Raw genomic sequence first — 16033 nt, forward strand, 5'->3', positions numbered from 1 at the left:
TATCATAATTATCAAGGTAATCTGATTGTACAATTTTTAGATTATTCTCAATTTACCCTAATTCCTACCCCCAAATGTCACACCCAGTGAGTATTTTGCAATGCCTTTTTCACATAGTCATGACGCCAATCTGAGGATGAGAATTCACTCAGGTGGATCGTTACCCATATTATTCAACCCTAGAGATTGTCTGTGAAACATTATCTCGCAGTATTTTGTATTACCTAATGATTTCTAAGTTTCAATAAATATTCTAATAATCACAGACTGTAGCAATCTTGTGAAATTTAGTGTGATGAAAAGATGGAAAATGTAATAAAATATTTCTATTTGCAAATTTGAAATAATAAATATATGATATGATATAGAGTCTGTTACACAGAAATAACAGAAACTTTATTTAATATTCTTTCAGAATAACATTCAATAATCGTAGCCTCGTTATAACTTTGTTGTCAGAGGTAATGACATCAAACAGTATTTTTGCTTTTGGCACATGTCTCGAAATATAGGACGAAAACAATTGTAACCAAATTTAGAAGAATTTTATGTTTTAATCTACATTGCAATGAGAAATATATATCTATGATAGTTGACCATTTTATAAAATGAAATGTACTTTTTTGGATTTGAAGGAATATTAAAATATATATAATCTGATTAATTTACTAAAATCCAGATGTGTACACATCTACAGCCAATAAATAATAGAAACGTGTACATTTTAAATTTAGAATTACAACTTTTAATTGTGTTTTTTTTATTGTAATCATTTGTTTTATATATGACAGCTGTATACTTCCTTTTTATACTTGGATTCGGTTATGTAATTAATTTTATATGCGTTTTACTTGAGAGGTAGCAAAATTTATGTTTACAAGATGCATATAGTATCTTTATAATGAATATGTAGAAAAAAGAAAATTTACCAATATTGTGTCTAGACTTGTTGTCAATGATGTTTTGTTTGTATTAATACATGTATTTAAGGATACATGAAATTGTATAGTCATGTACTGCTGTTGTACGAGTCATTCTAGGTGGTAGGGGTAGGCCTTATATATTTCATTTGAATGTACACATTTTCTACTTTTGCTGTTGGTTTACATATGGCGATTTTTGTGTGAAATACAATATACGCATCATAAACACTTCACACTAATTAATACCTACCTCCCATGAGCTACTTGTCCTAGACTGGCCCTTGCTGTAATATATGGAGTATTTCCAATCGCTACTTATTTGTGCTGCACAATGTGATGATGTTAATATCATAGGCTTTACAAGTGTCATACTAGCAGGCCCACAGATTATTATTGGAGTTAGCATCGTCTGTCTACTGTTTAATTTAGGCTTATCCATTGTTTCTCTATTATAAGTTATATACAGTTCCTCTGAGTAACCCTTTGGCACTGCTCCCTCGGGAACAAATACACTAATACCTGGAAAGGAACAAAATATATACATGTACACAAATGTAATTTAGGCCCTATATGGGTTTGCGACAGTTGATCAATTGATGATTATGTTAAACAGACAAGACACCATAGCGGGCCATAGACATTTTTAACGCAAGGCATTGCCCGGGACTGTTCCATGTTCCTTTTGAGGTGTTCCATATTAAGGTGAGGTAAATACAATCAGGAAAGTTCTAAACAGTATCTTTACCATTCAGCCAACTTTGCCCCTTTTAATACTAACATTAATATATTTACTAAAAATCAACTAAAATGAAAAAAAAATGCATGGAACAAAATTAGAGTACATCATATTAAAAGTATGAAATACGTTTTGTAATTACATCTATAAGATGAAATTTACTATTTACTGTTGCAAGGTGGAATTGGTTGTATATAAAGGCCATCTCATTTTACCATATTAAATTTCATATTTTAATAAAAAAACAAAATAGTCTACTAATGAAAATGTTTTATATTCGCACAAAAAAATCTTTGAAATAAAATTAGTTAGAAATTGTAGTTTGCTAATTTTGTATTCATATTTTTTTTTAAAGCAAATAATAAAAATATGACAAGCTAAAGGATTGTAATTAGGATACAAGAGAATCAATACAGAATAATTTAAAATTTTCAATAAAAATGAATTTGTAGCATTATTAAAGGGACAGCATCAGAAAGAGAGATAGAGAGAGCATTTGTACGTTTGCTCCTTTATACAAATGGTTGCTAAGTGCACGCATCCATACACACATGGGGTATCAAAATGAAAGCAATTTTACTGCGAAAAACGTATTTTGCAGTATATTTGCAAAAAATATGAAGTAAATAAAACACACATGTACCTGCATTGGGAACACTTAGTCTACCACCACGCGGCCCAATCGTACCCCATGCTACACAGTTTGTGTCGATATGTGGTGGCAAGTCTGTGGTCACCCCGGGCGGGGCAACTGAATCAGAATCATACGATCGCATTTGATCACTTCCTCTTGATGAAAAACTTTTCTCAGAAGGCATAGAATCACTGTTTGTCAAGCTTGGGAGAATCGGCTCTGCATACATAGGTTCTTTGTTTGATAAACATCTATCTGAGCAACAATCAGAATCCGATTTTTGATATGGTAGACAGACATGGGTTACTGGCGTGAATCGACCTGACCTATGAGAAGGGGAATACAGTTCACAACTACATTTACGTGATGATGCAAGTGGGAGGTTTAATTTCAAATGCTCACGACTCATAGCATGACCGTTGCTGTACCCATTTGCGAATCCGTTCCCATTTTGGAGCACTTCGTATGGGACATTATATCTCATTCCCTCTGGTGACACTTGTTTCAGTTCACCACAGTATGTCATTGAGCCATCTGATAGATTTAATGGTGATGTTGTCATCTGTATTTTCTCTGGGTTTGATCCCATCAAAACTGCTTGTGTCTGTATTGGATGTGCATGTGTCAAATCTGGCTGCATGGTCAACATAGCTAATCTTGTCTCATCTAAAAGAAAACAAACATAATTCATCATTCTATAATGTATTTTGTTTTCCATGCAAGACACACTATTTTCGTTTGATGGCAGACCACGGTGCTCGTCATGTCAATTATGTTGAGAGGTGCATTCACCGTTGAGATTGTGTTTGTTCGTGGGTGGTAAAGTATAGAAATATAAAAACTGTACCTAATTATGTCTTGACCTCTACTTGTCTTTTCCATCCAGTCAATAGTTTTTTTAATCTATTTATTTATTTAGATATTTATTTTTAAATTTTCAGTTCATTTCCATTTCTTTATTTAAGGCTCGCCCAACACAAAATGTTGTTTTTCATATTTTTGGGCATTTGTCATCATTCACTTTTTAATTGCTTTGTATTTTATTTTTTTACTTATTTTATCGGGTTCCTGTACTATAATTAACAGAGTTGTAAATAAATGTTATGATACAAACAAACGATGATTGATTTCCAGTTATCTATTATTTACAGATAGGAGTGTTCTTTTTAGCTGAACGCAATGACTTTGTTCAGTATTTTTGTGCGTGTTCATTTTCCATGTGTAGTCATCAGTATGCCAGATGCATAAGGTAAATAATATAATACATGTTCTAAAATTGTGTTCAATTAACAAACAAATCGATATTGAACCCCATGGCTGTAAGGTAATACATTGAATACATTTAGAATTATTTTTACTTGACAGCAGAATTTGAATTGTATATTTTTTTTTATGTATTCTTACTGTGAAAGTGTACTGATGCAATGTTTGAAACTGATAAAATTAAAAGGTTAAAACTATACTTTGAAGATGGAAAGAAATCATCATTGTATAAATGTTCTTGAAAATGGATTAGGGTTTCATGAGCTTTTGTTTAATTAATATCTATAATATAAGATACTCAAAGACATTTTGTCAGGAAAGATTATTAATGGTTAATGGTGTCCAATACTGTAATTGTAACATTATTTTTAATCCTTATGGTAATATGATATAAAAAAAAACCGTATTAATTACCTTTAAAAAAAGATCATTATAAATTATATTGTTCCGCACTCATATTCTTTATTTTTTTAAACAAAATTTAAATCCAATATTAATTTATTATTCACTAACACCGATAAATGACACACTGACATCATAGATTATGTGCGAAAACTAGATGGCGCGATGAAAAGCGAGTAAAACCATTAGGTTGATTGACAGTAGTATTACACCCTAGAGTATCGCGTCTTTCTCAAATTTGCCAAATACAAAGAAAAATCATATGTAAATTTGTATCAAATTTTATTGAGTGTTCTTTCTTCAAGATTTTATTCTACTTAAACAAAGATGGTAATGTCAACCAGAAACTGATCGGCGAACATATGCATTCATAATACTGTATAATGGCATTGTTGCTTGGTACAATGTGGGTGAGTGGCCGAGCGGTTAAGACAGTGGAACCGTAATCACGTAGCCATAACATCGGCAGGGGTTCGAGGCTCACTCACTCCATGGTTCTGGTGGTAGAACGAGTCTTCTCGGATAAGGACTATAAACCGTAGGTCCAGTGTACACAACTTGCTCGTGTGCACTTTAAAGAACCTAGTACATCTTTCGAGACGAGTAGGGGTTACCCCGGTGTATTAGTACATCACAGCCACTGATCACCAACTGGGCCCTCTGGGAGACCAGTCTTTGACTGAAGAGGTTACCCAGTATAAATATATATTTCAATCAATTCAATCAATCAATACAGGATGGCATTGTTGCTTGGTACTTAACCTATCAATACAGGATGCTGGGTCCGAGCTCAGCCACAGTTCTAATATTTACTCAAGGTAAAAAAAGTGTTGTCTACCAAAGTGTAGACAACATTGACTTAAGGGATTCGAAGCTCTAATCTTTGCAATAAGAATTTTCAAATAGTCACCTGACATTTCCGTGCAGTGTCGTCCACGTAGTTTCTTGCGTTTGCTCGCAAAGTAAGAGATGACAAACACGCTGACAAGTATACAGACTAGCACAGTTAGACCAATACCAACAAATAGTGCTATTGTGTTGGCATTACCTGATGGACTTTCTGCTGATGGAAAGACAAAAAGATATAAGTAAGGTTGACACAAAATGCAATTTTATAACATACATATTTGGTATAGGATTTTAATGATCTTAACTACTATAATCATGATAAACCCATTTTTTTTTTGGAATTTTTTGTTTAATAACTAATAGGAAGCCCCACCTACTTACACACAGTACATGCCTCAAGCTCCCATTCACAATTTTTTTTTATTAAATCACAATTTAGTTATTTCCATGACCTCTAAAAATTATTTATTATTTAAAAAATATTACAGTCTTGATTTAGATATTGATTGTGGAAACTGAAAAAAAAAAAAAGTCAAAGAAAATTTATGTAAAAAAGAAAAACCTATTTTACAGTATCTGTAATAATATATTATATGATTTATCCTTAATGAGTTTCTCTGAAAGAAATTGATTTCTATTTGATTTAAAGTAATGGCAACATTATGGTAATTGTAAATCAGATTGCATATTCACAAATCCTAAATTATCTTGCTATATTCATAGAATGTTATATCTTTTACAATACAAGCCGAGAAAAAAAGTATTTATTATATATGATTAATTGCACCAGCAAGAAAGTGGTACTTACGTATATAAGAGAAGATATTAAAGACAAAAAGCAAGTGTATACTACACGCAAACACACGGATTATCCCTTAGGGTGCTACGTGACACTAAGCTCATATCAACTAATGATTCTTAGTACTAGTATTATGCAGCTTGTTTATGATTATCAAATTTAATGGAAACAAAACAGCAGTTTTAGTATATTCCCTGATACGTTTTAACCCCCTAGGTTCCTAGAAATTATTGATGAATTTTAATGACATTGGGTACATAAACATCATCTTTATTAATCTTTATCAATAATAACATAGACTGAATGACCCATTAAAAAGCATTTGACTACAGAAATATTTTTACCCCGAAAATATATTTTATTTAAAATAATTAGTGACTTTGAGAAACAAATTGTTTTACCATAACAACTTCTAATGGTTAAATGTTACAGTTTATCTAATTTTTTTTTATAATAGCAAAATCACAATTGTTTTATTCTGGTATAATGAATAACTTTATTAAACCTACAAAATAAGCTATTTAAAGTTTGATTTTATTCATCTTTACTTTTCCTGTTTTTGGGGTTTTGCTGGTATGTTCGTTTGCTCCCACTTGGTATTGATGTTTCTGGATTATAAAAGTATTGTTAAGGGTTTTATTATATATTTGTACTTAAGAACTATTTGGCATATATATTTGTCTAAAGAAAGAATACAGGTAAACTAGAAACAGACAATCGCCTTACAGTACTTGAAGTCCCTGGATGTCTAATCGTTTTGGGTATGGTATGCATACAGAATTTATTTAAATTTGAAATAATTCTATCTTTCAGAAATCCAAAACAGGTTTGCAATGAACTACTTACAAAATATCCATAATTATATAATCATTTCAATCGTAAATAGATTAATCATTTTCTGTTTCAAATAACAACAAAATGTATGTTGACAAAGCAATAATGTAGGGCATTATACAATGTATTAAAACGTGTAGATTGCTTTTTACATAAAATGAAATTTAGCAAATATATCAATGAATATATAAATTCAAAGATATATATAAGAATGAAAGCACTCAGAAACCGAGTGAAGTACTTGGCAATATATTGCCACAGAGGGCGCATGTTGATATTTCGGCTCATGTTAAAAGAATACAAACTTTTCTTTTTTTTATTTGTGAAGTTATTATTGAACCAATTTTCTTGAATTTCAATAGCCAAGTTCATGTAAGTACAGTATAATATACACCAAAATATTCAGAATGATAACTTAAACAAACAAACAAAGAAAGTACTGTACTTGGCAAAATTCTATTTTACCAAATAACAAAGTGGCTATCATTTTTGGATAAAGAGTAATTAGAAGTAACAAGAAACTTAATTAAAAAAGTTAATTGTCACTTTTCGATTTATGAATCTTTTGAACATTACATTTACGATAAGTTTTCAAAAGGAAGTTGGTTTGATATCAAGCTAATACGTCGTCGTAAAGTAACATGACTGAGGAGAAGGCAATATTGATGACCAATTGGATATAGTGTAGGAGAATATTTCACTTAATATGAAAAAATGAATGATTTGATGAATAATATGATTGATTTATCTATGAAGGTAAAATGAAATATAAAAAATGTTAGAAGATAAATGAATAATCATCCCTTTGAACATGTCATAATAAAGTGAGAATGAATATAATAAAAAGATGATGTAATTGTCTATAGGAAACTGTAATAGAATAATAAAGATATTGTTATTCCAAAAAAATATATATATTTGTTATTTTATAAATGTATAATAGATGGAGATATCTTGAATATGTACAATCTTCATGTAGGTTATTTTTTCCATTCAGAATGCAGTTTGTTAGCACTGCTTTTGTGTTTTTTTTTATTCTATGGATATATGACTTCCGAAATAAATTGAAATTACTGTTTTGATAGAATTTTTAATATATTGAGACAATTTTTTCCCCAAAAATAAGACACCTAACTGCCTCAATTTATTATGAATAAGTCAATGAAGATAGAGCCTTCAGTATTTAGTTTGATATACATACTGCAAACTAATAACAATATTATGCTAGGGCTCTATTTGAAAAAAAAAATATCTCCTAGCTCCTGAAAGCTCTAATGGCAAACCAAATTATTATTTACATTAAACTCAGTATATTAAATTCAGTATATTATTTTTATGACAAAAATTGTATATAATCAAAATTGTATCCAAACAGTAATATAATAGTTATGATTTTATTTTGATGAAGTAATCGTTAATATTTAACCACCCACACAATAACAAATTCTGAAGCATGAATCTATAAATTGCTCCCAGTAAATTGTATATGGATTTCAAATTGTCTAGAGTTCTTGCTTGGGGCCTTACCATATTCAAATTTTATATTTTACATTATTCCTAATCAAATATAATAGATTTAACATTAAACTGTTTTCTTTATAGTTATTGTAACTTTCATTAGTAGAGACAGTAGTTATTTATATTGTTACATTTTAAATTATGGATTTGACATCCAACAAAATTAAGATAACATTTTTTTTGTTATCTCCGATTGGTTGACAGCAAGAAATTGGGCACGAACACATTAATCTACGACTTCTGCGAATGAATTAACAAAACATTGGTTTGATAGCACTTTGATCTTAATAATCAAGAGGTAAACATTTTAAAAAGTAAGTTGGGCACTGCTACCACTAAACCACAAATTGTGTATATGAATTAATTTTTTATTGGTAGCACTAACTGATTGATAGCACCTTTGTTGAGCACAATATATTCTGTTTATATTTATTTATAACCTTAATACCTTTTGAAAGAATCTTGCAAATATATTGTGTGTGATAATATTTCTATCACAATAAAAAAAAACTAATGAATAGCGTATGTATCACAAATGTTGTACTACAACCATGAGACGGAAGAATTTGTATCGGCAGGTGTGAAAAATAGTTGCAAGACGTAATAATATATTATGATTTGGATGAAAGATTTCAATAAATTCAGTTTGAAGGTGTTAATTAAAACCCTCGATCAACCGAGTCATTATACATTCAACTTTGAATTGAAATTTAAATTGGGAATTCTTTTTAATGTGAATAATTCATGATGTTCGTTGATATAAACAGATTTGATTGAAATTATGTAATATAAGCTGTTCAATAGCAGTGAAATTTAAAAAAAATTAAAATTAATTAATGTCTTTTGTGACTAATATATTAGACTAGTGCAGATTAAAGTTAAGGAGAGGGAGAGGGGTGACACTGGTCTTTCTTTACGAAAGCATCTTTGTCTGATTGCCATCATAGACACATCAGAAATTGTTTGAAAATAAGTTTATATTTGTGAGAAGTTTATAGGAAAACCTATGGGGATAAATAACGAAACATAAAATTCTATTTAAACAACAATTTGAAACAAACTTAATGATATTGGTGGCATCATACCATTCACACTAAAAAAGGTATGAGTATTGTTTGTTCCTCAACAATAGGACCTCACCTGATGAATCTCCAAGCTGGTTTTGATCTGGGTTTGGCAGTATGGCTGGACTTGGGGTTGGCTCCGTTCCACTTACTACTGGCGATACTAGAAAGAAAACAAGTTGCATTATTAACAACTAGCAAATTCTATAAAACAAGTTGTATTAGTTATTCACAAAACTTAAGTTCAAATCTAAAATCCAATTACAATCATATGGTAAAATTTAGATACAGTCAACTCTGCCAATGACCAACACCCTTGGGCTGGCCTAATTATGTCTGGTTTTTCTTAATTTCTGGTATTTTGAATGTGTTTTTGATGGTAAAATGAATTATTTGAGACTTTTGGGATCTCAAAAAGAGTCTAGTGTTAATAAAGTTTGTGGTTTTCAGAAAGGTGTTGGGAGACTTGACTGCATTACAAATATACATTTTAAAATCAACTTAATATTTGAAAGATGAAAGTATAACCATACAAGGCAAACACAGTACATTAAAAGCTATAAAAGTAAAGTGTATAATATATTGTGAAAAAAAAACACTTTTACTGTGATCTGTTCAAAGTTATTAGTGCTTGAGGTGCATGCATCAAAAGAACAACAAATTATCAACTCAATTATTCGATAATTTACTCTTATCACATTGCCATCACATCATGAACTTGTGACTCGCCTACAATGTGATGTTACAACTTGTAACCATTAATATGTACAGTAACATTTGTTAAAATGTCTGTACTTCTTCCAATGTTCAGAGTTGAGGACTAAACCGACATACAAATCCTGAACTTTGGGCTTGGATTGATAGTGACCAATTAGTCGGGAAGAACTTTCAATAAAAACTGGTCAAACGTTTACACAATAAACATGCAGGTTTTTAGTTATAGCAGCATAATATCAAAATGTCACCAACAAGTAAAATATACAACTATTAATTAAATTATACACTTTTCTAGCATGGACAACTTAAATATTTAGTTTATTAAGGGACATACGCAGCAAAATTATTTTATGTTATATGTTATGCCTAGTAACTTATGTCAACACAGTTAGTGACTAAAACTAAAAACACAATTTGTATTTGTAACAGTATTAAATATATTATATTATGTGAACACATATGATCACTTTCAACTATTAGCAAAGAAAACATAAATATATTCATTATTAAATTGCAATCACAACAATAAACCATGATTAGGGACCAAGCCTAACCTTGACAGTAATCGCCAACGCAATTACTTGTTTCGTCCTCTGGCCCATCGCAGCCTGCACCGCCATGTGCAGGAGCAGGGCTAGAACAACTTCGTGTTCGCATGTGTTTGCAAAGTTGGTTGCATGACGACCAGGTTGACCAGGAAGTCCACATACCATTAACTGTACAAAAGAAGATAGAGAAGTGCAACACAAAAAGAAAACAAATAAGATGTCAAAAAATAAGAATATAGTAGGAAAATGTAATAGTTAAAAATAATTGGAAAGTTTAACATACAATAAATTTAGATAGTAAAAGAAATTTAAAAAAGCAATCAAATAAATTAACATTAAACAAGTAGGAGTACGTGAAAAAACAAGCAAAGAGAAGAAATATTGAAACTGTAAGATTAATAAATGCTGTCCTCTATAGTTAGAAATAACTTTTGTATTGTGAGCTTTCACTTGCAAGCAACATGTTTTTCTACCCTGGTAATCTTCTTCAATTGATATTCTCAATAAACTTCTTGTTTCAAAATGTAAAGATGGGGGTTTTGTGGAATACCTTTAAATACAAGCCCTTCAATTGAATCTAAATTGTGAAATTGCATTTCCTAATAAACTAGACTGAAAAAGCAATGATACAATCTGAATGTTAAATAGAATCTATAATTCTTTCAAGGAATAAACGATGCTACCTACATGTCACAGATGGAATAGTTAAAATGACGACCTAAAAAGATCAACCCTCACAAGTTGTTAGGAAAACTTAAATAGAGGCCATTACATTGACACATAAGCTTGCTACTTTAAGTATAAATGAAGGATACTTCTTTGTTTATGATATAGAATATACATTCTAAAACAAAATTATATATAAGTATTGAGTAAAAGCTCAGATTAAATACTATCATTTAATTGCATTCATCTTTAATTACATATACAATTTCTGCGTAATATACAGACAAAAACTATTGATGTACGTCTATGATTAACAACTAAGGAGGATAGACTTAACAGTGCTAATATGCTCCTATTGAATTCACATCTTCTCCATTTTCTGATGATGAATTTAATACATTGTCATTCTCTAGGGAGAATATTAATCTTTATTAGGAATTAGAAACTTGTTACAAGGTTAAAAACGAAATCTGAGGAATGCTGGACAATTTGCTTGCTGGGATGCGTTGGAATTCTCAAAACCATTCAAGCCAAATAGTAAACAAATACATGAAACTTGTATAAAATAAAAATTGTAAACAGGGGAAAATTTAATTAACATCCTGAGTGTGGGAACTTATTTCAGACAAAGCTAATAATATTGACTACAATAGTATATACAATGTACTACTAGACACTGTTAATAAATTAAAAAATTAACAATATACTTGCAAACCATTTGTCCAGTCATAAAAATTGATCTTCAGTAATGAATTTGAATAACAATATTCTTCCTGGTTTTTGTTAATAAAATAGCATGTACACCTTTGAAAACTAGATTTTATCTATTTTTTCCCAGACTACTACTTGTAAGTAATATCTTGAACAAAAGCATAGTAATTGTTAAATTTCAACAAAATAGAATGCTCAAATCGTTAACTGACATCTACATATTTAATAAGATAAACATAATCTTCCCAAAAAAATGTTAGCCTCGAAATTACAATGAATAATATGTTTTCATAATCATATCCAAATTTTCAATACTTTTTTTATCATGATAATCCACCCGTCTACATATTTTGTATGTCAATTACATTCATATGTTAAAAAGGCCTTTTGTAATGAGTATATTGGAAGTGGATACAATTTTAGAGTACATTATGAACGTAGGATCTTGCGTTTGGTATGATCAAATGTAATATATAAATTTTCTATTTTTCATTTTTATCTTTAACTCGCCAAACTCACTACACATTATATAGCTCTTCACCACATTAAATGCTTGAGTAAAGTAGTTTTCAGTCAGGCGAGAAATCACGGTTATCCGTATACTGAACCGGGGACTACATGATTGCAAGCGAGAGCTATTAAATCCCCATTATGATCCATTCCTTACTGTCCTCTGACCCCATCAACATGTTTTCAACGCGACATTTAACAGTAACAAACAGATAAATTCTGATTGCACACTCAAAGGAATATAACACAAAATATACATCAGCAGATAAATCAGTGTATTTTGAAAAGTTAGTTGTAATTATTATATTAATTATATTATTACAAAATTTTTTGAAGGGATTTCTATGCAATGTAAATTTAATGCTACATCCACTATAAATTAGCTTTCAATGACATGTAATCACGGTAATGTTGATAATTAAGTTTTATGCAAATTTTGGTGACCATTTGGTGTACTGATTATGAGATTGAAAGTTGAAGTCCAACGTTCGTCGCATTGCTTGTGTCCTTAGGCCAGACACTTTACTTACAATTGCCTCTGTCTCTCTACCCAGGTGTACAAATGGGTCCTGGTAAAGTAAAAACACAACTGCGCTAAGGCTGCATTATAGGAGTATGTTTCCATTATGTTTGATCCAAAAATAACTGGGGTAATAATGTGAAGCGTTTGAAGGGCTATATATAAGAATGACAGTATTATTATTATTATTATACATCACCTCAACAAAATTATAAGTTAAACAAACATTCACCTTATAAACAAATGAAAACAATATAGAATAAAGTTTCAAAAGACTATTATGATATTCTCCGATATTGAATTATAAAGCATGAAAATAACTAACAATTGTTTAATTCCACAACAGGCGAGAACTTGCTTTGGAGGATCATGAATAGAACTAAAATCATAAAATTTATTTGGATCACGATAATACGTTATACTGCTCAATCTTGTTAAGGGGATTTCAGTGTCATGCAACCCCACTTAGAATAACACTATTCTAATCTTACACACATGCTATGTATAAAGGCCAGATAAAAAGGTAAAAATGGTTCTCTTTTTGTATTTATTGTTTAATATAACTAGCTGATGCCATTATAGGAGATGATTATATTATTACCAAGAATTAATGACGCCCACGTATTAACGAAAATCTTAATTTAACAGTAGCCTTTGGTAGAATTAGAAGATGGCTAACAGCGGAAGTATCGGTCCCATGGTTTAGGAGGAGACGGTGTAAGGTTATTTATAATTTAGATATATTCTTTATTAAAAATATAAAATAGTATAAATCATATAAATTCTTTAATGTTTTTCTATTCACTAAACATGTATATTTGAGCATGTTTTTATAAACCATGAGTGGACTTGTATACTATGGTATACATTCATGTACAGAAATAGGTCCTATATATCTTAACCATTTAAACATTTTTTTGTGCAAAATACTCAATTAGCAAAATCATGAACTGATGGGGAAATAAATTACATAATATTTCATCCAAGCTTTAAACATTTTAGCTTACAGTATAATATACCAAGTGAATGCGATTTATTTAGAATATAATCTTAACTTTCCAAAAAGAATCATAAGCAGTCATGCATTGCAAAAACTTTTTATATAAAACAATTTCCATAATTTCAAAATTGTATTAAATCCCAACCTTTTATTGCACTGCGGTGTATTATACGAATTGACATTATATTTTCTATTGAAGCCTAAACGGATAGCATATACAAACAAACCAGTCTCTGGCGTATTATGCAATTCCTCCAGCAATAACAAAACAACTGTTTAATAGCATATTGCACCGTGGAACTTAAATTTTGGTTATATTGCAAGAATATTAAAAGAATATGGTTGTGTAATGTTGGAAGATTACCATATTGAGTGATATTATGTTATTGATTTAATATGGTTGCCAAGAACCCAGATATCACATGACCTCCACAAAGAATTCTACATTGCTTTTTATCTATTTTTGCTTCCTATATTTTATTACATCTTAATGTTTTATCAATAATACTGATTATGATATTAATATCCAAGTCATCCATCATGTTTTTATAATTTATATTATGTATATTATAATTATTATGAATTACGACTCATATTTGAGGTCTAGTTATTTATAGGTAGACTTAGTCACGTTCAACTATCATCCATCATATTTTAAGGTTCTAAATATATTCTTGTAGGCCTACATTTTTTTGTCTATCACTGAGGTGAAGGTTTCTTAAAGATATAAGAATTTGGTATTGCACTATATAATTAATGGCTATATATCTGTTTGTCAAATACATCAATTGTACCCATTAAATGTATGGACAACATAAATTTCATGTGAAAAGAGTAATTTTAGTGATTTTCTGCATTTGATTTTGCATCTCCGATCGCTTCCCAAACAACTCGACAAATGGTAAAATCTTATAGCATTCCGCTGTGACATAGTAAGGTACAAATCTGGTAGCATGCATCTTTACTTCCCCTACTGTAGATCCTCCAATGTATACCCTCAACATCCCGACATAGTTGTTGCTACCTCTGGAAGTGTTATGTTAAAGACCCCTTCCCTGCAATTTTGGACGTTTTTTGGAAAATAATACATATATATCACTTTAAAAACATTAAACCATGTCATTCCTTGTCTTAAATGTACGTTTTATGGTAAATTATGATAAAAAGTGAGAAACAATGCACTACCTAAGTAGCTCGCGGCGATCGACCTCTCGTGGACGGTCTCAGGCCTAGCCTAGCTAGGCTTAGTTTTGTAGGCCTAGCTGGTAAACATCGGTAATGTACAAACATCGTACGCTAGCTATATACCTAGCCTGACGTTGTATAGTTGCTGCATTAATTATCTTTCTATTTTTGCCAGACTCCGTTGATACAAATTGGGGAAAACCCGGTATTTTCGCTGAAAAGTTAGGAGTCTTCCATTTGTTTTGGCTTCACGATCGATCGAAGAGTGGGCGAATTACAGGTGAAAAACAACAATATCAATCCGCGCGCAATGCATTTTGGGATTTATAGCGGGCCGCTATAATTATTAAAATCGATTTATTTTTCACATTTTTAACCGTTTAAAGACAAAAAAAGTTATCGCAATAGGACCATATAGTATTATTTTTACATTAAATATAGTTTGTGACCTTAAATTAGATCTAAAAAACGTAGGGAATGGGGCTTTAAGTTTTTAAGACATTTAAAAGCACAATTCCACAAAGGTAATTCCTGATACACGCATAATTTTTATAGTTATAACAGTTCTAGGCTGCTTTATAATGCAGCTTTTACACAAATCACTGGATTCAGGCAATTAGAACCGGTTTCACTTGCCATTAAAAGCATAAACAAATTTGTGTACATAAAAGATTAATACATTCAGTTATCTGCTTTGAGGTAAGAGTTTGATATAATATCCATTTAGAGTAGAATCTGCGGATGCATCATTTTGGGATGTGCTTATTGGATTAAGATTTATGTTCTTTACTTTAACTGACTTATGTTTACATCATTGTAGTCACCATGGTTACTAATAGATAATATAGATTAACTACTTATAATTGCCATTTAAGGACAATTGAAATATTTATTTCAAAATGAAAAATCAAACAATACGAAAAAAAAAAGGAAAAAAAATTCAAATCATTGAATTTTATATTTTAAAAAAAATGTTATCATGTGATGAAATTACATCTTGACAAGTACTTTAGTTCCAAATCTACAAAAATACTTCAACCCAAAATTTGAAGCCAATGTTCAACTTTGTACTAAACGTTCAAACAATAATAAAAAATCAAATGAAATTCTGCTGCAACATCGGAAGCATTAAAATATGCTTTTCCGCGAGGACA

General features: G+C 30.5%; 1 protein-coding gene across 4 annotated transcripts in view; it reads right to left on the reverse strand.

Annotated features, from left to right (window-relative positions):
- The window catches only part of LOC140052708 (netrin receptor UNC5C-like), a 135688-nt gene that overhangs the window by 11574 nt on the left and 108081 nt on the right, over positions 1 to 16033 (reverse strand). For 2 of the 4 annotated variants that reach the window (XM_072098393.1, XM_072098395.1), the window contains 5 exons: positions 10294 to 10455; positions 9099 to 9185; positions 4869 to 5021; positions 2303 to 2959; positions 1174 to 1442 (listed from right to left, as the gene is read on the reverse strand). In XM_072098393.1, coding sequence (XP_071954494.1) covers positions 1174 to 1442; positions 2303 to 2959; positions 4869 to 5021; positions 9099 to 9185; positions 10294 to 10455 — 1328 coding nt within the window. The remainder of the gene's footprint in view (positions 1 to 1173; positions 1443 to 2302; positions 2960 to 4868; positions 5022 to 9098; positions 9186 to 10293; positions 10456 to 16033) is intronic. The other 2 variants (XM_072098394.1, XM_072098397.1) reach the window with 2 other exon arrangements.

The sequence above is a fragment of the Antedon mediterranea genome, chromosome 6 (assembly GCF_964355755.1).
Source record: "Antedon mediterranea chromosome 6, ecAntMedi1.1, whole genome shotgun sequence".
Classification (NCBI taxonomy): Eukaryota; Metazoa; Echinodermata; class Crinoidea; order Comatulida; family Antedonidae; genus Antedon; species Antedon mediterranea.